Here is a 25,208-nt window from a genome sequence, read left to right as displayed (position 1 = left end):
GAGTCTGAAGTAGGAATAGCTAAGAGACATTATCTGCATCATGAAGTTATCGAAGACTGTAATTGTATCCGCACAGCTATAGAACATTTTCACACGGTTGTCCCATAGACGTCTCAAATCCAGCCTCTCCAAACTTAGTGGATTCCTTTCCTTCCATCCCAACAGGCTTCTCCTTCCGCGTCCCCTACAGATCGCGGTCATCCCTTCCCCACCTCATAAGCTGTCCGCCTCTTACACAGCCAGGTCACACGATGTTTTCTCTAAAACTCTGGTGGCCCAAGACCCTGCTTCCCTGTTTCCCATTTTGTCCCTTCCAGTTCGTGCTGGACGGTGCTTCCGGCTTCACCTCTGCACAGGATCTAAGGTGTCATTCCCGTGCTGCTGCAGGCAGCTCCTGAAGGCCTGAAGACTGCCCTAGATCCCCTCAGCACATGCATGCCTCTGTGGACCCAGGCTCAGCTCTTCAGCCATGCTCCATCCTCTCAGCATGGTCCTCTGCGTTCCTCCTGGTCCCTGAAATACTCCTGCTCTGTTTATAGCCCAGGGCATTAGCCTAAAAGCTCCCACATCACCTCAAACATCTTTCTCTTTTTCATTTGCCAAGCAAGAGTCTATCATTTGCCCATCAGGATGCGTGGAAATATTAAGAATGAATTGCTCAGGCCTGAGCGATGTTTCACTGGTTAAGAGCACTGTCTGCTCTTTCAGAGGTTCTGAGTTCAATTCCCAGTGATCACATGGTGACTCACAACCATCTATAATGAAATCTGATGTCTTCTTCTGGCCTGTGGACATACACACAGGCAAACACTGTATATGTAATAAATAAATAAATAAATCTTAAAAAAAAAAAAAAAAGAATTAATTGCTCGTTCATAACAAGGCAGAGGGGATGGAGAGATAGCTCAGTGGTTAAGAGAGGCTGTTGCTGAACTGAAGAATCAGTTCCAGGGTTCAAAACCACCTGTAAAAGTCCAGCTCAGGCAATCTGGTGCTCTCCTCAGCTGCCAAGGACACCTGCACTCGTGTACGTGTTGCCTCCTACATACATATACACACAACTAAAGATAAAATGCATGTTAAAAAAATAAGCAGATAAACCGGGCGTGGTGGCGCACGCCTTTAATCCCAGCACTCAAGAGGCAGAGGCAGGCGGATTGCTGTGAGTTCGAGGCCAGCCTGGTCTACAAAGTGAGTCCAGGATGGCCAAGGCTACACAGAGAGACCCTGTCTCAAAAAACAAACAAACAAACAAACACAAAAGCAGATAAATAATCTAAATTTTGAAGGTAAGTTAATTTGATTGTGAAAATAAAGTAAGAAGTGCCAAGTGCCTAGCATGGTGGTGCATGCCTTTAATCCTAGCACTAGGGTGGCACAGAGAAACCCTGTCTCGAAGAAGAAGAAGAAGAAGAAGAAGAAGAAGAAGAAGAAGAAGAAGAAGAAGAAGAAGAAGAAGAAAAAGCTGTTTCTTGATTCAGCATAAAATAGTGAGGAGATAGGCGGAAGGAACAGACTTGACAGAACAGACCTGTAATCCCAGCTACTGAGGACGCGGCTTCCAGAGGATCCACAGTTCAAATGCTGCCTGGGTTACAGCCTAAGCTCCAAGGCCAACTTGAGGCAACTTGGTGAGACCTTGTCTACAAATTAAAACAAACAAGCAAACAAGAATTATGTAAAAATAGCTCTGAATACAGTTCAATGGTCATGACAGAAAGAAAGAAGAAAGGAAAGGGGGAAGCGAGTCTTTTTTTTTTTTTTCTTCCCTCGAGACAGGGTTTCTCTGTGTAGCCTTGGCTGTCTTCCACTCGCTCTGTAGACCAGGCTGGCCTCGAGCTCACAGAGATACACTTCCCTCTGCCTCCTGAGTGAGTGCTGGGATTAAAGGCGTGTGACATCACACCCGATAGGAGGCACATCTTACATGACTGTGTGAAGTTTGTGGGTACCTCAGGCCTCTAGTCATGGTGGGGTAGAAGTCCTACAGAAACCCAGTTCTCTCCTCCTTACCTAATTCCAAAGCATTAGCACAGCAGGTAGGATGTCTCCAGAGAAAGTTCCCTCAACACTTTTGCTCCTAGGCTGGTGGGAGCGGCTGCTGTCTCAGGGACTGTGGTAACCAAGCTGAGCTGGCAGCAGAGCCCAGAGCCCGTGGCCTTCCCTCTGCCGCCCCTCAGAAAAAGGAAAACGAGAAGGAACCCAAGTATCGAGTGGCCAACCCTCTTGCCTTTTGCCCATGTGCCCAGAGCCAGTGCTCACAGGCCCCAGCCCCGAAAGACACATTGCCTCTGCAGCAGGTCCCTCTCGGCTTCATCCTTCTCCCCCTGGGCCACTTCTGGTCTACAAAGAGAGTCCAGGACAGCCAAGGCTACACACAGAAACGCTGTCTCAAAAATGAAATAAAATAAAATAAAAAATAAAGTAGCTTTGTAATTAGGAAAAAAATTCAACAAACTGCACCTCTTCTATTAAAGTGGCTGAAAAGGATAGGCTTCACTGAACCCTGGTGGAAAGAATGAGTCACTGCATGTCAAAAAAAATACCTTCCTTTCAAGCTCATTTATACTTTTTTTTTTTCCGGTTTTCGAGACAGGGTTTCTCTGTGTAGCCTTGGTTGTCCTGGACTCACTAACTCTGTAAGCCAGGCTGGCCTCGAACTCACAGAGATCTGCCTTCCTCTGCCTCCCAAGTGCTGGGATTAAAGGTGTGCACCACCATGCCTGGCTATACATTTTTTTATACAAAAATGATTAATACAAGCCATGCTGTTAATCCCAGCACTGGGGAGGCAGAGGCAAGCCGATCCCTATCAATAGTGAAACCCTGTATCAAAGAATAATAAAAAATAATTTTAGGGCAGTGGTGGCGCACGCCTTTAATCCCAGCACTCGGGAGGCAGAGGCAGGCAGATCTCTGGGAGTCTGAGGCCAGCCTGGCCTACAAAGTGAGTCCAGAAGAAACCCTGTCTCAAAAACAACAACAAATACTTTTTAAAAATTAAAACAAACAAGTAAAACCTGGCATTTGGGAAATTGAGGCAGGACAATCTAGACTTTGAGGCTTGCAAAGGTCTCAAGAAAGACAAAAGACACAGAAACAGAAAGTGTTACATAGACACAACCTGTCCAAAGAGAGTGCAGGGCTCTGGGAAACGCAGATTTACGCAATATTTTTTAAAGGGTGTGGGGAGCAGTGTTTTCGAGACAAGGTTTCTCTGTGTAGCCCTGGCTGCCCTGGAACTCACATATAGACCAGGCTGGCCTCAAAACTCACCTGCCTCTGCTCCTGAGTGCTGCGATTCAGGGGGTGTGCCACCACCCCTGCGTAAAGTACTTTAAAAAATATTTCTTTTAAACCGGGTGCGGTGGCACTCGCCTTTAATCCCAGCACTCAGGAGGCACAAGCAGGCTGATTGCTGTGAGTTCAAGGCCAGCCAGGTCTACAAAGCGACTCCAGGACACCCAAGACTAACACAGAGAGACCCTGTCTCTAAAAACAAACAAGAAAACAAAAACAAACGAACAAAAAAAAAGTATAAACTGGACGCGGTGGTGCACACCTGAGGGAGACAGAGACAGGCTCCTCTTCGTGAGTTCGAGGCCAGCCTAGTCTACATTAGTGCGTTCCAGGACAACTTGGGTTTTAGGAGACCCTGTTTCAAAAATAATCCTACCAAGGCCGGGTGTGGTGGCTCACGCCTTTAATCCTAGCACTCGGGAGGCAGAGGCAAGCGGATCGATATGAGTTCGAGGCCAGCCTGGTCTACAAAGCGACTCCAGGACAGCCAAGGATAACACAGAGAGACCTTGTCTCAAAAAACCAAAACCAAACAAAATAAAAACCCTAATTTTACCAAACAAACAAAAAGCCTCTGGTTACATAGTTTCTCTGGTGGTCCCGCTTAGCTGTGATATGGCCAGTACGTCTGTCTGCAAAATCAAGAGTGCAGACCACCCAGACTAAGAGTCAATGCGATAGCGATTTCTCCCAGTATCTCCACGCAGAGCCGCGTCTCGCACCACGTGCTCCTGCGCAGAGCAGTCATTGGCCGGTCCCCTTCCGGGGGGGCGTGCCCTATGCGTCCGTGGCACAAGATGGCGCTGCGCTTGGCACGAGGGTGGAACTTGTTCCTCTGGGGAGCCAAGCGCTGGGGGGACCCTGCCGGGGAGGCCCGGAGAGGTAGGCTTCTCTGCTCCCACGCTGTCCCTTCCAGAGAGCGCTCAGAAAGCCCCACCCCTCCTCCATCCTCTTCCCCGGGTGCCTTGGTCTCCAACATTCCAAGCCCCGGGCGCTAGACTCTGGCTCCCCCGCGCCCCTGTGCTGCGGCTGCACTCTCTCCATAATGACGCTGAGTTTTCCCGGCTCCCCCGAAGCGTTTCAGATCAAACTCCGCCCTCAGGGTGCTAACCCCTTCTTTCTGTTCTGGCCACAGGCATATCTTTCAAACTGGAGGAGAAAACTGCGCATAGCAGCCTGGCCCTCTTCAGAGGTGACACAGCTGTCAAGTACGGCTTGGTGGGACTGGAGCCCAGCAGGGTGGCCCTGAACGTGGAGCGCTTCCGCGAGTGGGCCGTGGTGCTCGCGGACACCGCGGTCACCAGTGGCAGGCACTACTGGGAGGTGACAGTGAAGCGCTCCCAGCAGTTCCGGATAGGAGTGGCAGACGTGGACATGGCCCGGGACAGCTGCGTCGGTGTGGATGACCGGTCTTGGGTTTTCTCCTACGCCCAGCGCAAGTGGCACAGCATGTTGGCCAACGAAAAAGCCCCAATTGAGGGTGTTGGGCAACCAGAGAAGGTGGGGTTGCTGCTGGACTACGAGGCGAAGAAGCTGAGCCTGGTGGACGTGAGGCAGGTCTCTGTGGTGCACACGATACAGACAGATTTCCGCGGCCCAGTGGCGCCTGCTTTTGCTCTTTGGGATGGAGAACTGGTCACCCACTCAGGACTTGATGTGCCCAAGGGGCTCTGACATGGCCGTTATCCGGGTCCCTTAGTCATGCTCACGATCAGTTTTGTCGAGCAGCTGGTGGCTCTCACACTTCGGTTGGGATCCTTTGTGCAATATTTTAGCCATCTTCCTCTGGTCCCTACTCTGTGAAAGCTAGATTTACAGCCAAACTTTGCCCTCGTTAACTGCCGGTTTCCCAGATCGTCGGGTGAATGAGAACCAGCTTCCTTGGGTCCTTCGACTTGTTTGTGTTCAGGTGTCTTAGACTGTTTATTGGGGGGTGAGGGGGTGGGAGGGAGCTGTCTTTCAGCCACTACCTCTCCTTCCCTTACCCATGTGTTACTTGTTTTGGGGGTTCACCATGCTTCCTACCTCTGACTGGAGGAGTGGTAGTCACAGATGTGGCCTTTTCTCTGATGCACCTCAAGAGTCTTGGGTTCTGGCTCCCTCAGAGCTTTATTGACTCTGTGGGTCAGGGAATCCCCAGTACCTCAGCACCACAGATGTCAGTCCTACCCAGATGCAGCTATCCGCATGTCCATCTGTCTTCTGCCTACCTCGGGTACATACCCGGCCAGTTTTCATTCAATAACCATTGTGCCAGTTATGTGACAAAGGGGAAGAGGCACCAGGGAGCTAGGTAGGGCTGTAGAGCCAGAGTCTTTACCCTTGGGAAGCTCCTTCTGCGCGTATCCGGAGAAAAGAAGGCAGCCTGACGCAGTCCATTTTGGAGCTTGTTCGGACCCACAGCGCCCATCGCCCTGGGCCACAGAATATACTCAATCTAAACAGTATTCTGGGCTGAGGAACTTGGTAGAGTACTGTATGGGGTACTGTTTGTTGTTTGCACCTTGACCCCGAGGTCTGTCTTATGCTACTTCCTGTGACGGTGTTATAAAGCTGGGTACCCATCCTTAGCGGAGGGATAAAGGGAATGACTAGACTGAGCAAAGAGCGCGGATTCATGTAATTAAAGTTTATTTGAACACAAAATACTTTCTCTGTCTATAAAATTGCTGTTAGCGGTAGCAGCCTGTCCTGGCTAAGAGGGACAGATCTCTGCAGACTTCTAAAGCCAGGCGCAGTGCGTCCCACCCGCTTCTCTTACTCTGCGGCAGATGCCTATGCACGGCAGCTAGAATCTCTTCCAAGGATGCCCTTGTTGTCATAGCGATTTCTTCAGAGAGGAAAAGGGGACCTGGGAAAAGACTGTCGGGCTACTTTTGAGCGGATGAAGCCATAAACTCCTTCCTGGAGGTCTCTGGGCAGCTAGTGTGCTGCAGGTATCCACGGAGGCTTTTCTCTGTGCCCTTTGCGGAGACTAGGGCGTTTTTGATTCTCACAGAAAGCCCTGGCCTGTGTCACCAGATGGCCATGCTGCCGCTCCTGGAGCAGCCGCTCATAGTGTTTCTGGTGGCTGTGTGTTAAATGTGCGGCCAGCTCTCGCTTTTCCTCAAGCCGGGGCCTGGCCCTGGCCTGGGCTCACACCATGCTTTCTAAGTTCTCTTTGGACAGGGTCTTGGCTGCTGCCTCCGCCTGAGTCTCTGAGAGCAGGTAGGAGTCGTGGTAGTCCTGGAGCAGCTTGACCACCTCCAGGTGGTTGAACTGCACTGCGTCATCCAGGGGGATGTTGCCCCACCTGCGAGGAACAGGGACGGTTCAGGCAAAGACGCCTTGGAGAGCGCCAGCGCGGCACAGCATGCGTAGGCGCATGCGCACAGTGGCTGGGGGTGGGGTGGGGTGGGGGGCGGGCAGGGGGGTCACCCTCCTCACCTTTAGGACTGACTACTCACCTATCCTTGACAAAAGGATTCACTTTGCAAGCCTCGATCAGGAATTTGACAACTTCAATGTGTCCTAAGAATAAGGGTGGGGGGAAAATGAGATGGTATAGGTGGGTCCTGAAGTATTTGGTGCGCAGACCTTGGCAGCTGGAGGCTATAGTCCTTGACATTTGCCCCTTGGCAGTACCTAGTTACAATCCATCTGCCAGCTGAAGGGCCCGGAGACAAAACTGCCTGTTGTTCTGTATGAACACAGCGATAGGGGTAACACCTGGTGCAAGAGGGCAGGTCTCACACTCTGCTTTTCCTCTTTAGCCCTTTGAATACCTTCACCTGAGCTGGGTGGCGGCAGCGCACGCCTTTAATCCCAGCACTCTGGAGGAAGAGACTGGAAGATCTCTTGAGTTGGAGGCCAGCCTGGTCTACAGAGTGAGTCCAGGGGTGCCACGGCTACACAGAGAACCCCTGTCTCAGAAAAAAAACCACCACCACCACCACCAACAACAACAAAACCAACCAACCAAACAAAAAACACCAAAGAACTACCTTCAGCTGCAGCAACGTGCAGGGCTGTGCGGGAATCGTAGTCTTTCTGCTCCATGTCCATGGCTGAGAGAGCAAACCTGAGGGTAGCAGAGAGCAGCCTGGGTTACCCATGTCAGTCTAGTCAGTAGACAGAGGTCTGAAGTGGGGCCTGACTGCATGGATTCACAAGTCAGTCACAGTGACTGCCATTTGTCATTAGCTCTTAGCTTAAGGCAGGCACTTTGATTGTAAAACAAACAAACAAACAGGTCCTCAGGCTGGAGGGATGGCTCAGCGAAGTGCTTGCCGGGCAGGCATGAGGGTCTGAGACCTGAGTTTGATCCACACAACCCACATTAAAACAGGCTTGTAATCCCCTCCCCTGTGCGGGGGTGGGAGGACGGGTGGGTGTGGGGTGGTGATAGGTTGATGAGCTAGCTCCAGGTCAGCGATAGACTGTCTCAAAAAGACTCTGTCCCTGAGGAGTCACACCTGAAGTCGTCCTCTGGCCACCACATGCATGGCTACAAACATGCAACTGCGCAAACAGGGACATGTGCACGCACACACTTATTTAAATGCCACGTGTCAGCCCTAACCGTGAAATGCAGCATTTAGCAGTCTGCTATACTGCATCCTAATACGATGTCTGAAGGCTGCACGCCTTTAATCCCAGCACTCGGGAGGCAGAGGCAGGTGGATCACTGTGAGTTCAAAGCCAGCCTGGTCTACAAAGCGAGTTCAGGACAGCCAAGGCTACACAGAGAAACCCTGTCTGGGGAAAAAAACAAAAAAACCTTAGTCGTGATGGAATTACCTCCTAAGAGCAGAAACATCTCCACTGTATGCAGCAAAGAGCAGGTTCACCACCGTCTTGTTCTGGAACACACATCACAGCCACCTCAGACCAGTCGTGACTTTGAATGTCCCCACACCCACTCTACCTGGTGACCACCCTCCATGGATCACCAGAGCCACCACTGCAGCGTTGTGGAATGTTTCCTTGTGAAATCCTTTAGGCTGCCAGGGTGGGGGGAGGGGGGTGGGGGGAGAAGGGGGGGGTTGGGGGTGTATCGCTTACCCGCACTTCTCCTCCTTCCCGCCGTGGGTCTAACTTCCGAGCACAGTGCCGCAGGTTGTCATAGTTGTGGAAGTTAAAGAGAGACACCAACTTCTAGAATTAGAAGCCAAAGGAATTGTTTACATGTCTCTTCCCTTTCTGTGAGCACAAAATTGCTCTGATCATAGTGGCTACCGTTAGTCTACTCTTTTTTGGTGGGGGTGGGGTGGGGTGTTTGAGACAGGGTTTCTCTGTGTAGCCTTGGCTGTCCTGGACTTGCTTTGTAGACCAGGCTGGCCTTGAACTCACAGCGATCCGTCTGCCTCTGCCTCCCAAGTGCTGGGATTTAATGTGGTGTGCCACCACGCCTGGCTCATTAATTAATTAATTAATTAATTTTAATTAATTAATTAATTAATTTTGGCTTTTTTTGAGACAAGGTTTCTCTGTGTAGTCTTGGCTGGGCTGGACTCACTTTGTAGACCAGGCTGGCCCCGAACTCACAGTGATCCGCCTGCTTCTGCCTTCCAAGTGCTGGGATTAAAAGCCTGAGCCACCATGCCTGGCTCATTAATTTATTCTTAATTAGACAGGATTAAGTACTCCATGCAGAACAGCTTACCTGGCAGAAGCTGATGCCCCTTTGGCTGTTCCCCAGCTTGTCTAAGGGAGGTGACAGACACATCATCCCCATGACATTGGGGACAACCAGGAGGATGGCTCCTGACACAGCTGACTTGGCTGGTAGGCCCACCTGAGGAGCAAGGTAGACTAAGTCTAAGTGATGCCATGGGTGAGGCCACAACCCATCTCAAGTTCTTAGACTTTTTTTTCTTTTGTTTTCCGAGACAGGGTTTCTCTCTGTAGCCCTGGCTGTCCTGGACTCACTTTGTGAACCAGCGTGACCTTGAACTCACAGAGATCCTCCTGCCTCTGCCTCCCAGAGTGCTGGGATTAGAGGTGTGCACCAACTGTGCCTGGCTTAACTTCTTAGAGTTTTAATTTGCCTCAACTACTGTCTTGTCCTACTAGAGTTGGGGAATGCTTGCTTTGCCTCTGACTACTGTTTCTACTGGGTGTTGTGCTCAAACCGGGAAATGCTCTCCAGCCCTCCCTTTAAAAAAAGAAATTGTTTTCAAATTTTATGTACATGAGCTTATGTATGTGCACCACATGTGCGCCTAGTGCCTGAGGAGGCCAGAAAAGGGCAACAGACCTCCTGGAACTGAAGTCACAGATGCTTGTGAGCCACCATGTGGGTGAACTACACCCAGGTCTTTTCCAAAAGGAGCAAGTGCTCTAAACATGGGGCAGGGCATGGTCCCTCAGTCAACTCTTATTCTGGTGGTAGGAGCTAAACAAAAGGGCTGGAGAGATGGCTTAGGCTTTAAGAGCACTGCCTGCTCTTCCAAAGGTCCTGAGTTCAATTCCCAGCAACTACATGATGGCTCACAACCATCTATACTGGGATCTGGTGCCCTCTTCTGGTGTGGAGGAATACATGCAGACAGAACACCATACATAATAAATAAATGTTTAAAAAAAAAAAAGGAGATAGACAAAAAAAATCAAGGTTGTGCTCTGACCTCCAGATGCACCATCATGCATACACATGCACTCATGATAAATAGATTTTCAAGATTTAAAAATGGGACTTGAGGGCTAGAGAGATGGCTCAGTGGTTGAGAGCACTGGCTGCCCTCTCAGAAGTCTGTGGCGTGGTTCCTAATACCTGCTAGGTAGTTCACAGCTGTCTTTAACACCAGTTCAAAAGGTCTGACGCCACCCTCTTCTGGCCTGTCTGAGCACTGCATGCACATGGCGCACAGACACACATGCAGCCAAAACACCCACACACACAACTTAAATTTTAAAAAAAAATTTTTTTTTTTTTTTTTGAGACAAGGTTTCTGTGTGTAGCCCTGGCTGTTCTTAACCTCACAGAGATTGTCCTGCCTCTGCCTCTCATGTGCTGAGAATCTTTTTTTAAAAAAAGTGGTGTGTGTATGTTTGTGTATTTTTAAGTGAGAGGGACCTGGAGAAATGCCTCAATAATTAAGAGCCTGCACTTCTCTTGCTTTGTTTTGTTTTGTTTTTTGGTTTTTTTGAGACAGGGTTTCTCTGTGTAGCCTTTGCTGTCCTGGACTCGCTTTGTAAACCAGGCTGGCCTCGAACTCACAGTGATCCACCTGCCTCTGCCTCCTGAGTGCTGGGATTAATAGGCGTGTGCCACCACACCCAGCTTGCAATTCTCTTGCAAAGGACCCCAGTTCAGTTCCAAGCACCCAAACTGGCAGGCTCACAGTCACCTGTAACTCCAGCTCCCAGAGGATCCAATACCTCTAGCCTCAGTGGGTACCTGCACTCACATATACATGACCCCCTCCCAATAAACAAATAAATCTTTAAGAATAGATATGCAGAGCCGGGCATGGTGGCGCACGCCTTTAATCCCAGCACTCGGGAGGCAGAGGCAGGAGGATCGCTGTGAGTTCGAGGCCAGCCTGGTCTACAAAGTGAGTCCAGGACAGCCAAGGCTACACAGAGAAACCTTGTCTCAAAAAACCAAAAAAAAAAAAAAAAAAAAAGAATAGATATGCAATTCTAGCAAACCCAGAAAAGAAAAGGACCGGGGTGCTGTGAGTAGAGGTGGAGGCAGTTCTGTTTGAGATAGATCAACCAGAAATTCTCCAGGGCCTGGGGATGGAACCAGTGTGCAGAACTCGCCTAGCATGGTAAGGCCTGTGTTCGATCCCCAATGCCAACCCAAACAAGGAAAAAGGCCAGGTGTAAGGGCATGACTGTAGTTCCGGTACTTTAAAGGATGAGGCAGGAAGATCACTGTGAGTCTGAGGCTACCCTCAGCGGCACTGGGAGAGCCTGTCCTGGGGGGCGGGGTGGGGGGGACACAAATGACAACAAATCAACTGTGCCTCTCCCTGAAGTGACAGCTGAGACGGGAGTCAGCTATGTAAAGGGTCTACATGTGTGAGGAATGTAATGCCTTTGACACATTCCCCTAGGGATTCTTAGCCTACCTGCCTGGCTAGGTATTTGTGAAGGCAAGAATAATCTTCACCTCACCCTCTCTTCTTGGCCCTGTGGCCCTGGCAGATGGACATCAGGGCCGGGAACACTCACGTGGAAAGCAAACTGGCCAGAGAAGTCGTACATGCCGCAAGAATGCATGAGGCTGAGCGTGTTGCGCACCGCTTCGGCACTGAGCACGCTCTCGCCTGTGATGGGGCAGATCCCGCCATTGGCAAGAGTGGCTGCCATGACGCTGCCTGATTCGCAGGTGACCTCCACAGAGCACAGCTATGGAGACAAGAGAGGTCAAAGGGCAGTGTGGACATAGTAACAAAGAATGTTCTTGAGATCCAGATCTTTCCCTACGTTATGACAGAACCACCAGAGAGCAGTGGTAACTGCCACATAACGGGAGGGCGGTGTGTCCCGTTCCCTGGGCTCTGGGAGTGTTTGCTCACCTGGAAATAGAGATCAAGGGCAGCCATCATGTCCACACCCTTAGGAAAGCACTGAGAGAAGAGCAAATTGGTGTCTCAGGACAGAACCTCACCTGGCCAGGGCCTCTCTCACAGAGTCCAGTCTCTCTGCCCTTGAGGTGGCAGCAGAACCCTCTGAGCCTTCCCCTCCTGGCCTCTCTCAGTTACCTTCTTTTCCTTGAGGTAATAGCCAATGGCATAATTCCGGTCCCCAGTTTCCTTCTCTGACTGGAATCTGAAGCAAATACCAATAATTCAGTGTTTTTTTGGTTTAAGAGGTGGGTAAGGGAAGAGAGGGAACTTATCGTTCCTGGGGTACAGAATTGTATTGCCTGGGTCAGAGCAAAAGCAGCCCCTTTTATAGTCTAATATGGACTATTATATAGACTAATATGAACTAATATAGAATGTTAGTGGGAACTTCTGAACATGAGCAAGTTCTTTTTTTTTTTTCTAAAGATTTATTTACTATATATACAGTGTTCTGTCTGCATGCATGCCTGCAGGACAGAAGAAGGTACCAGATCTCATTACAGATGGCCGGAAGCCATGCATTTGCTGGGAATTGAACTCAGGACCTCTGGAAGAGCAGCCAATGCTCTTAACCTCTGAGCCATCTCTCCAGGCCCTTGAGCAAATTCTTGTTGTAGCATTGTGGTAAAGTGTAAACAGGCCGAAACAAAAAACCCACCCCAAGCTGTCTAGTCCTTGTGTCTAGGAAACCTGGCAAGGTTTTTTGTCTTTGAGAGTCTTGACTAGGCCAAGTGTGGTGGTGGCACACCCGTAACCGCAGCACTTGGGAGGCAGAGGCAGGGGATCACTGTGAGTTCAAGGCCAGCTTGATCTACAGAGCGAGTCCAGGACAGCTAAGGCTACACAGAGAAACCCTGTCTTAAAAGAGAGAGACAGAGAGAGAGAGAGAGAGACAGACAGACAGACAGACAGACAGAGACAGACAGAGAGACAGAGAAAGTCTTGACTAGGGCCTAGGCACAAGCTATCATGCCTTTCTCATTACAGCTAAGTAGAAATGGGACACTATTTCTCCAAGTAAACAAATGTCAGTGAAGGGACTCAGAGGATGCTGGGAACCCAAAATTCCCCTTTGAGATGCTATATGTTCTCTTTCCCCCTCCTCCTTCACCTTCCCCACCAAGTGCACACATAACAACAGTACATCATCCTTGGGCAGTCCTCTAAACAGAGCCTCACGTGGCGTTGCTGAATCCCATGAATTCGTTCCCAGCCATCTTGTTCAGATACTGCAGCACCTGGAGGAGGAGGGGGGCGGGAATGTCGCCTTTGACTAAGGAGCCCTAGCGACCCTCCCCCCCTGGGAGGCCTCAGCCAGAGGTTCCCACGGCTCTGGGGACAGCTGCAGACCACAGCTTGCTAGGGCAAAGTTAAGAGTTGAGTGCAAAAAAACTTACAAAGTCAAACTTCTCAGCTTTGTTACAGTCCATCTGCAGAGAGAGAAGGGGTGGGGTCGGGGGGTGTGGGGGGGAGGGTGGGGAGTAGTCAGTGGCACAGGCCTAGGAGGGAGGGAGCTGACAGGTGAGACTGGCCCTTGCTACTGAAAATGTTACAGTTTACAATGCCTTTGGTTTGTTCTGAGACAGGTCTGTGTCGACCTGGGGGGGGGGGGGTGGGCGGGAATTGGGGCTGAGCGCTCCTCTGGCCTCCAAGTAGTTGATCCTTATTGTTTAAACATCTGAGACCTGGGCTGGAGAGATGGCTCAGAGGTTAAGAGCACCACCTGCTCTTCAGAGGACTGGAGTTCAATTCCCAGCAATCACGTGGTGGCTCACAACCATCTATAATGAGATTTGGTGCCTTCTTCTGGCCTCCAAGTATAAAGCAGTTATATACATTAAATACATATTTTTAAAAAACCCATCTGAGACCTTTCTGTATGCAGGTTTATGTCTCGTGATAGAGAAAACCAAACCATTAGCCTGTGTGGTTTTGCACACCTATGATCCCAGCACTTGGAGGGTTAAGGCAGGAGGATTGTTTAAAGAGTTTAAGGGCAGCTTGGGCTACACAGAGAGATCTTTCCGCAAATGACAGGCAGCATTTAAAGATTAAGGAATGAGGGTTCAGAAAACCTCATCCCTCCCTGCTCTCCCTCATCCCCATCTCCAGTTTTTACCTAAGTTCCACATTCCATCCATTTTATTTACTTTTTTTTTTTTTGGTTTTTCGAGACAGGGTTTCTCTGTGTGGCCTTGACTGTCCTGGACTCACTTTGTAGACCAGGCTGGCCTCGAACTCACAGCGATCCGCCTGCCTCTGCCTCCCGAGTGCTGGGATTAAAGGCGTGCGCCACCACGCCCGGCCCCAACTCACATTCTTTATATCTGCTTCTATAGTCTCACTCCAGCCTAACCCTGGTTCCCATACCTTCTGTGACAGAAATGAAATTTGTCTGTTGGATACTCAATTATATTGATAAATGATTCTTTTTCTACTACCAGGATTAAAACTAGGACATCAGATATGCTTGTCAAATGCTCTGCCACTGACTTATTATTTATATATATAATATGTATTATATAATAATATAATTATTATATTATATTGATAAATGAAACAAAAAACAATTTCTTTTTAGCGGTGCCAGAGATTGAAGTGCCTAGGATATCCAAACACAGTGGGGAACGGGATGAGGTGGGTCTCAAAGGTAGGGCTGTGGACAGACTGTCACAGAACACAGAGACATTTGCCTCAGTCTCCGCCCCCAGGCACTGCTATCCTGCATGTCAGCTATAGAGTCAAACATTCTGTGATGCTGACACCTCGGTTCCTAGGGGGAAGGGTTCCTAACACCACCTTCCTCAGGAGGCGCTGTGATTGGCCCCAGAGTGTCGCTGCCCACACTGCTGCTGTCCTGGGAGACCTGCAGCTGATGGCCTGCTCGACACCTCTTGCTCAAGGCCAACTCACAGTTCCAGGTGACGTGAATAACTGCCCTGGGCTGGCCATTCACCCTTCTCTGAGTGGGCCTCGCACCCAGGAGTGGCCAATCAATGGCTGATGATGCAGTCCTCCCCCTGCCTTTGGCATTTGCCTCTTGGTCCTCGGCAGGGGTCATGACCTGCTCACTTCACTCTGGAAGGGTCAGGAACCCTGGGGGGTTGGGGGCAGGGAGCACTATGTGTGTGAGGGTGAGGGGAGCGACCTGATAGCTCTCACAGCTTAGAGGGCTTCCTGATGCATTTTTCCATGCCTCATATTAGCCCTTAAATAACTCAGGACACACACACACACACCCCTGGCCCCCGCCCCTAATCTCCCTGGAGAGCTGAAAACATAAGTGGATGTAGGGATAAGGGGAGTTGAGAGAATATTATCTCTCGGGAGATTAGGGTGGCACCTACCTTGATCAGGGAGCTGACGACAATGGCGCCGGCATTGACCATGGGGTTATGGGGGATTCCTGGGGAAAAACCAAACACTCAAGAGTCTTGTCAGCCATTAACAAGAGCCTGCTCTACATTTTCCCACTCTGCAACTAACCGGGGGTTGGGTCTGGTTCCTACCTGGACTAGAAACAAAGAAACAAAGACAACAAAGGAAGAGGCGAACTTCAGGGCTCAGGAGAAGACAGCTGTGAGCTTGCGCCCCAGAGATGCTCACCTTCCTCCAGAGATGCTCACCTTCCTCCAGAGATGCTCACCTTCCTCGTTGAGGGAGAGTTTGTTATAGCGCAGACCACTGGGTTCCTTGCCCACGAACTTGTGTACGTATTCGGTGCCTAAGGTGCTCACGGAGATGGCATAAGTGAGGGGCTTGACACAGGACTGCAGGCAGAAGGGGATCTTCGTGTGGCCCACAGAGTGCCTGGAGGCAGACAGGTGCCATGAGTCGGGTTGGACTTCACTCTGCACCTGCACCCTGCGGTTCCTTCCTCTCACTCGGCAGCATCTTTGCTTGTTGTTGAGGCAGGGTCTTTTTTACAGAGCCCTAGCTGTCCTGGAACTCTATGATACCAGCCTGGCCTCAAACTCACAGAGATCCTCCTGCCTCTGCCTCTGTCTCTTGAGTTCTGAGATTAAAGGTGTACACTAGAAAACCCAGCACCACCCAGCATCTTACCGTTGCCCATCCACAGTGCACAGGGAGACGCCCCAAAGGTCTGGGTTTGACTTGGCCAGGTGAGGGATGTAGGCTGCTACCTGGGCGTAAATGGTTAGAGGAAAAGGAGACAGGTGACCATGGCGAACACCACAGCTGTAATCAGGGTCAGACACATTTAGGTAAAAGCTAAAATCTGTCTCCTACAATGGCAAACGAGTTCCCTTTTGTGTACTGGGTCCAGAAACACGGAGTCCCTGGCAACCTTACCTCTCTGTAGTCGGAACCCTGGAGGCATAGAAGTGAAGCCCATGAGATTTGGGGGGGGGAAAAAAAAAAAAAAGCAATTCCAGGAGTGGGTTCTCAGCTTCTGTGCCCTGTAAGCCTCCTTGAAGGCTAGATTGAATCCCTTTACTTTGAGACAGGGTCACCCTATGTAACGCACGTTGACCTCAAACTGCCTCAGCCTCTTTTTTTGTTTGTTTTTTTGAGACAGGGTTTCTCTGTGTAGCCTTGACTGTCCTGGACTCGCTTTGTAGACCAGGCTGGCCTTGAACTCACAGAGATCCGCCTGCCTCTGCCTCCCGAGTGCTTGGATTAAAGGTATGTGCCACCACACCTGGCTCCTCAGCCTCTTGAGAGCTGGGACTACAGGCCTGTGTCACCAAGCCTCGCTTCGGCCACCCGAGTCCATAAAAACCCAGGTAGCACGCTCTTAGAACCACACGAGACCGACCGCGCCCTCAGTTTTAGAGGTTCTTATCCTCTGTCACTGAGTCCCCAGCCCCAAGAAGTCCTCTCTGAGAAGCAACGCGTATCTGGCCCAGAGCCCCCCATCCTTCCCTCCCTCCCCTGGCCCTCACTTTGCCTCCAGTCAGCTCTTTGGCATCCTCAAATATGCGATCCACATGGCCCGTGAACTCCTCAAAATCAGGAATGACAAACTTCTTTCGGAAAGCCTGAGTCAGGAGCACAATGTTGCTGCTTACACACCTGGATCCCAGACACGAGTGTGTTAGGGGCTGGAGAGACACAGCTGGGCCTCACCGGGGGGCCATGGAAGGTGGGGGTAAAGAGGGGCGTGGGTGTTCAGCTGGCTTTGGACTCAGAGCCGCGTGACTTTCACCATGTCGTTTTTATCTCCCTGGGTTTAAATTTCCTAACCTCCGAAGTGAGATATCCTCAGGGTATGGCAAGGGGTCCTCACGTTATGAGAAAAATGTTAATATCACCTGGGCTTCAGCGTTGAGAAGCCCTAATATACACAGCTGTACATGTATGTGAACACACAGGACACCTTGTAGCGTGTCCTTACTAGTCTGTTACCGGTGTTTACGTCTGGGAAAGGGGCTAGGACCAGGTAGAGAAGGAAATATTCCCCTGTATTATATTTCATAATGAGTATGTACTGCTTATGTGATAAATAAAACAAAATGAAAGGGTTGAGCTGTTTAACTCCCAAGCCCCTTCATCCTACAGAATTGTTTTGGAGGCAATGGTCATGTCTGGGGCTCTCACTTTTGGAAGAGCTCCCGGTCCAGGAGGCCGCCACTGCTGGACTCTTGGACCATGCGGTGCATCTTGTTCATGCAATCCTGGAGGCGCGGGTCTGACGTCTGCAGTCCAGTGGCCTTCAGGGCCTTTTTAGGGGAAGCAGAGATCTGGTTAGGTCAGCCAAGGACAGCAACTTATTCCTCAAATTCTTCCTGCTGGACACTCAAGTCATTCAACTGCGGTTACTACAACAGGTAAAAGGAACGAGTTTGGTAACTAAGCAGAAAGGGCTTGGAGCGGCTTTGGAACCCAAGTCCCTTGCCACTGCTCACGGAAGGTGTTATCTTCTGGGTTTTCGGGAATTGGCACTGGTCCTTTAGCCCAGGAAGCCGTTATCCCTCTGTATTTTCCATCCTCACATAGCAACCATTCGCTCAGCACCCTGCACTTGTCAACCATCTTTTTCTCGTGTCCCAGAGACTCTAAGGACCCAGGGTTCTCTGGTCAGGCAGACACTTACAGTAGTGAACTTGTGGATGGGGATGCGTTCCTGCCCCTCAGCGATGGTGTAGAAGAGCAGGTCACCAAGCCGAGGCAGCATGCCGCTGTTTGACGCATCACTGTTTGGGGGAAGAGATGGGGAAGGCAGGAGCCTGAGGATGCTCCTTCCCCACTTCCTGGAACATGGACCTGTTTCAGCAGCTAAGAGCACATGTTAGCCCCACAGAAGCTCTGAGTTCACTTCCCAGGACTCAGGTGGTCAGGCGGCTCACAACTGCCTGTACCTCCAGAGGATCGATGGCTTCCTCTGGCCCCCGCCGGCAGCACCCCCACTGCACACACAATAAACACGAAGAATAGAAATAAACAGTAAAGCAAAAAACTCAGTTCCAGCCGGGCCTGAGCGCACATGCCCTTAATCCCAGCACTCAGGAGGCAGAAGCAGGTGGATCGCTGTGAATTCAAGACCAGCCTTGACTACATAGTAAGTTCCAGGACAGCCAGGGCTACATGGGGAGAACCTATTAAAAAACAAACAGGGGCTGGAGAGATGGCTCAGAGGTTAAGAGCACTGACTGCTCTCCCAGAGGTCCTGAGTTCAATTCCCAGCAACCACATGGTGGCTCACAGCCATCTATAATGTGACCTAATGCCCTCTTCTGGCCTGCAGGTGTACATGCAGGCAAAGCGCTGTACACATAGTAATAAATAAATTTAAAACAAACACACAAAATGAAAATCCAGTGCCTAGAGATTAAGTTCCTTTTTTCCTTTCTCTTCTGTCTTTTTCATCCTTCTTCTCCTTTACAGTAAAAATACTTCATTTAAGGGTCCTAAGTCATCCTGTGGTCCAGTCATGAATAGCCAGAACCTAGCCTCAACTTCTGCCTCAGAGCCTCTCCTTCTGACTCCAATAGAACGAGCATCATGCTTGTGCCTGACGTCTTTCAGACAGCAGATGCTGGAATGCCTGGTACCGCCCATGAATCCTACATGCGCCTGCCCGCACGGTCCTGTAAGCCAGTCCGCTCAGGACTTTGGTGACCCTGGCCCGATAAATGGGTTGCACTTGACTGTGTGCATGGTGGTGACAATGTGACAGAGAAAGTTTTGTTTTGTTTTGTTTTCTCTGTTGGGGCAGGATTTTGAGACAGGGTCTTGCTGCTGTGTAGCCTGGCTGGCCTTAAACACAGGACCACCTTGTCTCAGCCTCCCAAGTGCTGGAGTTACAGGCAAGGTAACAGATAACCATGGCTAGCTCTTTTATTATATCTTCCATAATTTCATACATATATAACGTGCTTTTATCATACCTAACCCCCCCCACCCCCGTTTCCTCTAATCCCCTCTCCTCTCTACGTTTATGCCTGGCTCGTTCTCAGTTCTCGGTATGGAGTCCACCAATCTTTAAAAATCCCAGTTTTCCAATTCTTTATCATCCTTGTATGTCGGTTATGGTAAAGCAGCATTAATTATGACTTCCCAAGTGGGACAGGCACTATGAGGCTGCGGTGGACTTTGCTTACACTATAAGCCCTTCGTGACTGTCATCTTCCACTGGCTTTCAAGGTGCAGGCCAAATGCACCCAGCACCGTGGTAGCTGTCCTAAATCCCCAGGTATTGTTTTTGCTGCTAATATGCCTCATGCACATCCTAATGAAAGACACAGGTCCTCCACTGCTGGGCCCCTGTGCTTTATACATCTTCTCTCCCTATCTCATACATGGATCTTCAATAATAATTTAGCCGGGTGCCATGGTGCACACCTGTAATCCCAGCACTGGGGAGGCAGAGGCAGGCAGATCTCTGTGAGTCTGAGGCCAGCCTGGTCTACAAAGCGAGTCCAGGACAGCCAAGGCTACACAGAGAAGCCCTGTCCGGAAAAACCAAAATCTAAAACCAAAAACCCAACTTACACTACGAGGCAGGCCCTTAGACGCCGCAAAGGTCTCTTGAACTGGTATAAAACTCCTAAAGCAGCTAAATCAGAGGTTCTCAGCCTGTGGGTTTCGACCCTTTGGGAGTCAAATGACCCTTTCACAGGACCATCAGAAAACACAGATATTTGCACTGCAATTCATTTTTGTTTTGGTTTGGTTTTTTTTTGGTTTTTCGAGACAGGGTTTCTCTGTGTAGCCTTGGCTGTCCTGGACTCACTTTGTAGACCAGGCTGGCCTCGGACTCACAGCGATCTGCCTGCCTCTGCCTCCCGAGCGCTGGGATTAAAGGCGTGCCCCACCACCGCCCGGCGAGCACTACAATTCATAGAAGTAGCAAAACTACAGTTATGAAGTAGCAACAAATAAAATTTTATGGTTGGGGGGTCACTACAGGTTCTGATTGGGGGGGTCACTACAGGTTCTGGTTGGGGGGTCACTACAGGTTATGGTTCGGGGGGGTCACTACAGGTTATGGTTTGGGGGGTCACTACAGGTTATGGTTGGGGGGTCACTACAGGTTATGGTTGGGGGGTCACTACAGGTTATGGTTGGGGGGTCACTACAGGTTATGGTTGGGGGGGTCACTACAGGTTATGGTTGGGGGGGTCACTACAGGTTATGGTTGGGGGGGTCACTACAGGTTATGGCTGGGGGGTCACTACAGGTTATGGTGGGGGGGTCACTACAGGTTATGGCTGGGGGGCACTACAGGTTATGGTTGGGGGGTCACTGCAACCTGAGGAGCTGTACTAAAGGGTTACAGGGTTGCACATAAGGAAGGCTGAGAACCACTGACCTAAAGACTTCTACTAATGTACTAGGCTTGGTTTTTTGTTTTGTTTTGTTTTTTGATGTTATTGTTTTTGTGACAGGGTTTTGAGACAGCCTCCTTATAGACCATGCTGGGCTCAAACTCAGGCATCTACCTGCTTCTGCCTCCTGAGTGTTCAGGCTATAGGCAAGCACCACCACCGCTTAGCTTAGACAAACTATTTATAAGGTGGTCCATTTAGCCCAGGCTGGATTTGAACTTGATATGCCTTTGAGTATTTTTTTTTCTTTTTTTTTCTTTTTTTCTTTCTTTCTGTTAGACCAGGCTGGCCTTGAACTCACAGCAATCTGCCTGCCTCTGCCTTCTGAGTGCTAGAACTACAGGCAAATCCAACACCCTGCTCTGACATCAGCAGGTGCCAGGTATGCATGTGGTACACAGACTATGTACAAAGCAAAACACTCATACACATAAGATAAAAATGACAAATAGAGCTGGGCGGTGGTGGCACACGCCTTTAATCCCAGCATTTAAGAGGCAGAGGCAGGCAGATTGCTGTGAGTTCTAGGCCAGCCTGGTCTACAAAGTGAGTCCAGAACAGCCAAGGCTACACAGAGAAACCCTGTCTCGAAAAACAAAAAACAAAACCAACCAACCAACCAACCAAACAAACAAACAAAAAACAAAAAACAGCTTCATTTACAGAGTGAGTTCCAGGACAGCCAGGGCTACACAGAGAAACCCTATCTCAAAAAATCAAGTGTTCTTAACTTCTGTTGTTTTTTTGTTTTTCGAGACAGGGTTTCCCTGTGTAGCCCTGGCTGTCCTGGACTCACTTTGTAGACCAGGCTGGCCTCGAACTCACAGCAATTCGCCTGCCTCTGCCTCCCCAGTGCTGGGATTAAAGGCGTGCGCCATCACGCCCGGCTTAAGTGTTCTTAATTTCTGATCCATCTTTCCAGCCCCCATCATGGTATTCTTTTTAAAGACAGGAGAAAATGAAGCTAAGTGTTTTTTAAAAAGATTTATTTTTTCAGCCGGGCGTGGTGGCGCACGCCTTTAATCCCAGCACTCGGGAGGCAGAGGCAGGAGGATCGCTGTGAGTTCGAGGCCAGCCTGGTCTACAAAGTGAGTCCAGGATGGCCAAGGCTACACAGAGAAACCCTGTCTCGAAAAACAAAAAACAAACAAACAAAAAAAAAGATTTATTTTTTCGAAGCCAGCCTGGACTACAAAGTGAGTCCAGGACAGCCAAGGCAACACAGAGAAACCCTGTCTCAAAACAAACAAACCCCCCAAAAAATTATTTTATGTGTATAAACGTACATGTGAGTACCTGGGAGCTACAGATGGTTGTGAGTCACCACATGGGCGCTGGACGTCAAACCCAGGTCTGCTGCCAGAGTAACAAATAGTCTAAAGGACCGGGTCACCTCTCAAGCCCTAAATTATATATTTTTAAAGAATGTGGATTACAAGGTAACCTCCTTTGCCCTCCAAACACAGAAATCCTTCTTCCTCACGGTATCACAGTCCCAGAGCCCATCACTCTCCAACATTGCCAACCCTCCACTCAGGGAGCCAAGGTTCAAGGCCTTTACCAACAAGTTCCCTGGAGTACACGCAGCCACAGGAAACCAGGTCTCCTGAAAACCATTCTGTCACCTACTGCACTAAATTATAACATATGTGGGGGCTCCCCACCCCAGAGACGTTCGAGGGTTAAGGGCCTTTACTTATCCCCCAGTATTGGTGGTGAGGTTTGCTATGTCAATCTGTCTCATTTTATCATGTTTCTAAATATTACTAAGTAGGTGCCAGTGATAGGGAAAGATGGCCTGTTTCCTGTTCTGCTATAATGACCAGGCCAATGTGTAGCTGGATGTCTGCGGATAACAAGGTTTCCTGCTCAGAAACACTTGGGCTGGGGAGAAGGCACAGCCGCCAAGTATTCCTGGGCAGTGTGTGTGTGTGTGTGTGTGTGTGTGTGTGTGTGTGTGTGTGTGTGTGTGTGTGTGTGTGTGTGTGTGTTGGGGGTTGGAGAGGGTCTGCTTCCTGGGTTAAAGATGAGCCTAAAGGAAAAAGTCTTCAATCCAGAGAGACTGAGAAACATAGTAGCTCTGACTGCTTTAGAAAATCTGTCTCCAGCTGGGCTTGATAGTGCATGCCTTTAATCCCAGCACCAGGTAGGTGTGTTGCTGTGAGTTCGAGGCCAGCCTGGTCTACAAAGCAAGTCCAGGACAGCCAAGGCTACACAGAGAAACTCTCTCGAAAAACCAAAAGAAAAAAAAGAAAAAAAGAAAATCTGTCTCACTATTTTCCCATTCAGCGACCAAGTTGGTGGTTTTGTCTGCGTGTAAGATACTCTACAGTTAAGCTCTGCTACAAAAACACGCCGAGCACATACGCACATAAACCCGCATCAGCGATGACGCGCACCACACATTACCCACTGACGACACGCATAAACAAGAAACACCACACCGAAAGACCCAAGTGCACTTGGACCTGGAGCGGGAAGCCGGTCCACGACATTCCCTAAAATACCGGGACAAGGGAAGAAAGAGATGATGGGGTGCAGGTGTGCACTCAGCCCTGCACTCAGATATGTGCATCAAGCAAAACTCCGCGCCCATCTGCGTTCCCAATTAAGTACGCACCTTGGACAGGCTTCATCTCGAAGACCGACCTGCCCAAACGCCCTCCCGGGCGGACGGCACCTGACCGCCCGAGCGCGGCGGACCCAAAGCCCCACATCTAAAGGAAAAGGCATCGCAAGCTAGTGAGCGCGGAGAGGAGAGAAGACGCGCTCTCTGGGGAAGGGGACTCCCAGGGAGCTAGCGAGAACGACAGCGGGAGTAGGAGCCAGCCTGTCCCCTGCCCCTGTCCCGCGAGCCTTACTGATCCGTGTGCTGCGGCTGGTGGCTGTGCTGCGTCCCCCTGCCCTGCGCCGCCGCGGCCTCACTGAGGTAGTACCGGACACCCCCGCCCAGGAGCGGGCCCCGGCTCGGGTGACCCCAGCCTCCCCTCCGGCGGTGGCTGCCCGCGCGGCTCAGCGCGTTCTGCAGAACCCTCATGGAGCGCATGCCCCCGGAGCGCCGCCCGCTCTGCCCGGGCGCTCCAGACGTGCCAGCCGCGGCGAGGAGGGAGGGGCGGGCGAGTAGCGAGGGGCGGGCGAGTAGCGGGCGAGACTAGGAGCCTAGGAACAGTCCCACAGCAAGCAAAGCCGGGGAGGTGGAGGACCGGCCGGGTGGGTGGGGTCGGGGGAGGGGCCGGTCCCCCGCGACTCCGACCTTACAGGTGCACCCATAGCCCCTCCACCGCCAACAGCCCGGAGAGCCCCGGGTTCGCCTAAGGCGAGGCTGGTAGCGGCTGGGTGGGGAGGGGGACGGGACCTGGAGTCCGGACGGACAGGGCCCGCGTCCAATCATTCAGAAGGAAGGTCACCGGGAGGCGGGGAGAGGCGCGGAGAGGCGCGGGAAGCTGCGGGAGTCAGGTCCCCGAGCTCACCCATCCTCTGTGCAGTCGGAGTTGGAGGAGACGCGACAGGGCTGGGCACGATGGAGTTCTCGGTTGCAGATGAAAATGCTACTCGGGAGAGAGAGATAAGAGTGAGCGGGGTGCGGGAGCCAGGCCAAAAGTGGCCCGTGCGCAGCTACACGCTTTGCGGGCTGCAAACACCCGGGTCCAGGACGCGCTCTGGCGGTGAGTGGAGAGGGTCGCCGACACTGCGTACGGGGCGCTTCAGTGCAGGCTGGCACGGAGCCTAGGTTCTGGCGTTATCTCCCACTGGTGGCCGCGGAGGACTTAACATTCTTTTTCTAAAGTTCAGGCGTAAAAATAAGCCAATGAGCACGAAAACCTTTTTTTTTTTTTTTTTTTAAATTGTTGTTTTAGAGCCAAGGCCTTGGGATATAGCTCTTTTGCCGAGGCGCTGAATTTGTAACCAGTGTTGGCATCGAACACCTGGCCAACCTGCCTCAGTTTCTCAAAATACTAGGATTACAGGTGCGTGCAACACACACACAGAGAGAGAGAGAGAGAGAGAGGGAGGGAGGGAGGGAGGGAGGGAGGGAGGAGAGAGAGAGAGAGAGAGAGAGAGAGAGAGAGAGAGAGAGAGAGAGAGAGAGAGAGAGAAGCAAAGAAACACATTATATAAGTGCCCCGCCAGGTTTACTTTTTATATAATCTCTTTATTGTTTTTCCAGAGGCTCTCTATGTAGCTCTGGAACTCACTAGGCAGACGAGGCTTGGCCACAAACTCACAGATCCACCTGCCTAGGCTTCCAGAGTGCCGGGATTAAAGGTGTGTGCCACCATTCCTGATTTGTTTTGTTTTTTAATCTGCTTCGTCTGTTTTGATCACTTACCCCTCTCGTTCTCTTTGGTGTGGAAAATGCACAAAAAACCTTTGAAAATTAAACGTGCGGTGGTCAGCACTCCTGTAGTCCCAGCGGGAGGGAGGTGGAGGCGGGCAAAGCAATAGTTCAAGGTCATCTTCCTCTAGGGCCAGTATGGGTTCCCAGAGTTTTCACTCCCTTGGCCACCGCACCCTGAGTTTTCACTCCCGTGGCCACCGCACCTTGCAGCACTCC

At 50.6% G+C, this 25,208-nt stretch overlaps 2 protein-coding genes across 2 annotated transcripts; one reads left to right on the top strand and one right to left on the bottom strand.

The window, feature by feature from the left end:
• Window positions 1-4,065: 4,065 nt before the first annotated feature.
• Spryd4 (SPRY domain containing 4) lies at window positions 4,066-5,022 on the top strand. The gene is made up of 2 exons (XM_051170096.1): window positions 4,066-4,182; window positions 4,436-5,022. Exons 1-2 carry the CDS (start codon window positions 4,080-4,082, stop codon window positions 4,972-4,974), a joined length of 642 nt encoding a protein of 213 aa, XP_051026053.1. The 5' UTR covers window positions 4,066-4,079; the 3' UTR covers window positions 4,975-5,022.
• A 1,252-nt stretch (window positions 5,023-6,274) lies between these two features.
• On the bottom strand, window positions 6,275-23,775 carry Gls2 (glutaminase 2). The gene is made up of 18 exons (XM_051170097.1): window positions 23,515-23,775; window positions 17,920-18,019; window positions 17,424-17,545; window positions 16,769-16,898; window positions 15,927-16,006; window positions 15,508-15,671; window positions 15,209-15,267; window positions 13,259-13,291; window positions 13,041-13,099; window positions 11,997-12,063; window positions 11,811-11,861; window positions 11,464-11,640; window positions 8,945-9,076; window positions 8,344-8,436; window positions 8,080-8,141; window positions 7,284-7,360; window positions 6,747-6,810; window positions 6,275-6,592 (listed from the first exon to the last, which is right to left on the bottom strand). The coding sequence occupies exons 1-18, from the start codon at window positions 23,697-23,699 to the stop codon at window positions 6,436-6,438; spliced, it is 1,812 nt and encodes a 603-aa protein (XP_051026054.1). The 5' UTR covers window positions 23,700-23,775; the 3' UTR covers window positions 6,275-6,435.
• Window positions 23,776-25,208: the final 1,433 nt, after the last annotated feature.

This window comes from Acomys russatus, chromosome 28 (assembly GCF_903995435.1).
Source record: "Acomys russatus chromosome 28, mAcoRus1.1, whole genome shotgun sequence".
NCBI lineage: Eukaryota > Metazoa > Chordata > Mammalia > Rodentia > Muridae > Acomys > Acomys russatus.
Note: the sequence above shows the minus strand (reverse complement) of the source record. Positions and strands in the feature narration are given on the sequence as shown.

What these genes read in the sequence shown, in the direction of transcription:
- Spryd4 (XM_051170096.1), top strand. Translation starts at nt 4,080, where the DNA reads ATGCGTCCGTGGCACAAGATGGCGCTGCGCTTGGCACGAGGGTGGAAC. An exon ending in TGCCGGGGAGGCCCGGAGAG is followed by an intron (nt 4,183 to 4,435) that starts GTAGGCTTCTCT and finishes TTCTGGCCACAG; the next exon opens with GCATATCTTTCAAACTGGAG.
- Gls2 (XM_051170097.1), bottom strand. Translation starts at nt 23,699, where the DNA reads ATGCGCTCCATGAGGGTTCTGCAGAACGCGCTGAGCCGCGCGGGCAGC. An exon ending in GGGGCATCAGCTTCTGCCAG is followed by an intron (nt 8,437 to 8,944) that starts GTAAGCTGTTCT and finishes TTCTAATTCTAG; the next exon opens with AAGTTGGTGTCTCTCTTTAA. An exon ending in GCACGTTGCTGCAGCTGAAG is followed by an intron (nt 6,811 to 7,283) that starts GTAGTTCTTTGG and finishes CCTTATTCTTAG; the next exon opens with GACACATTGAAGTTGTCAAA.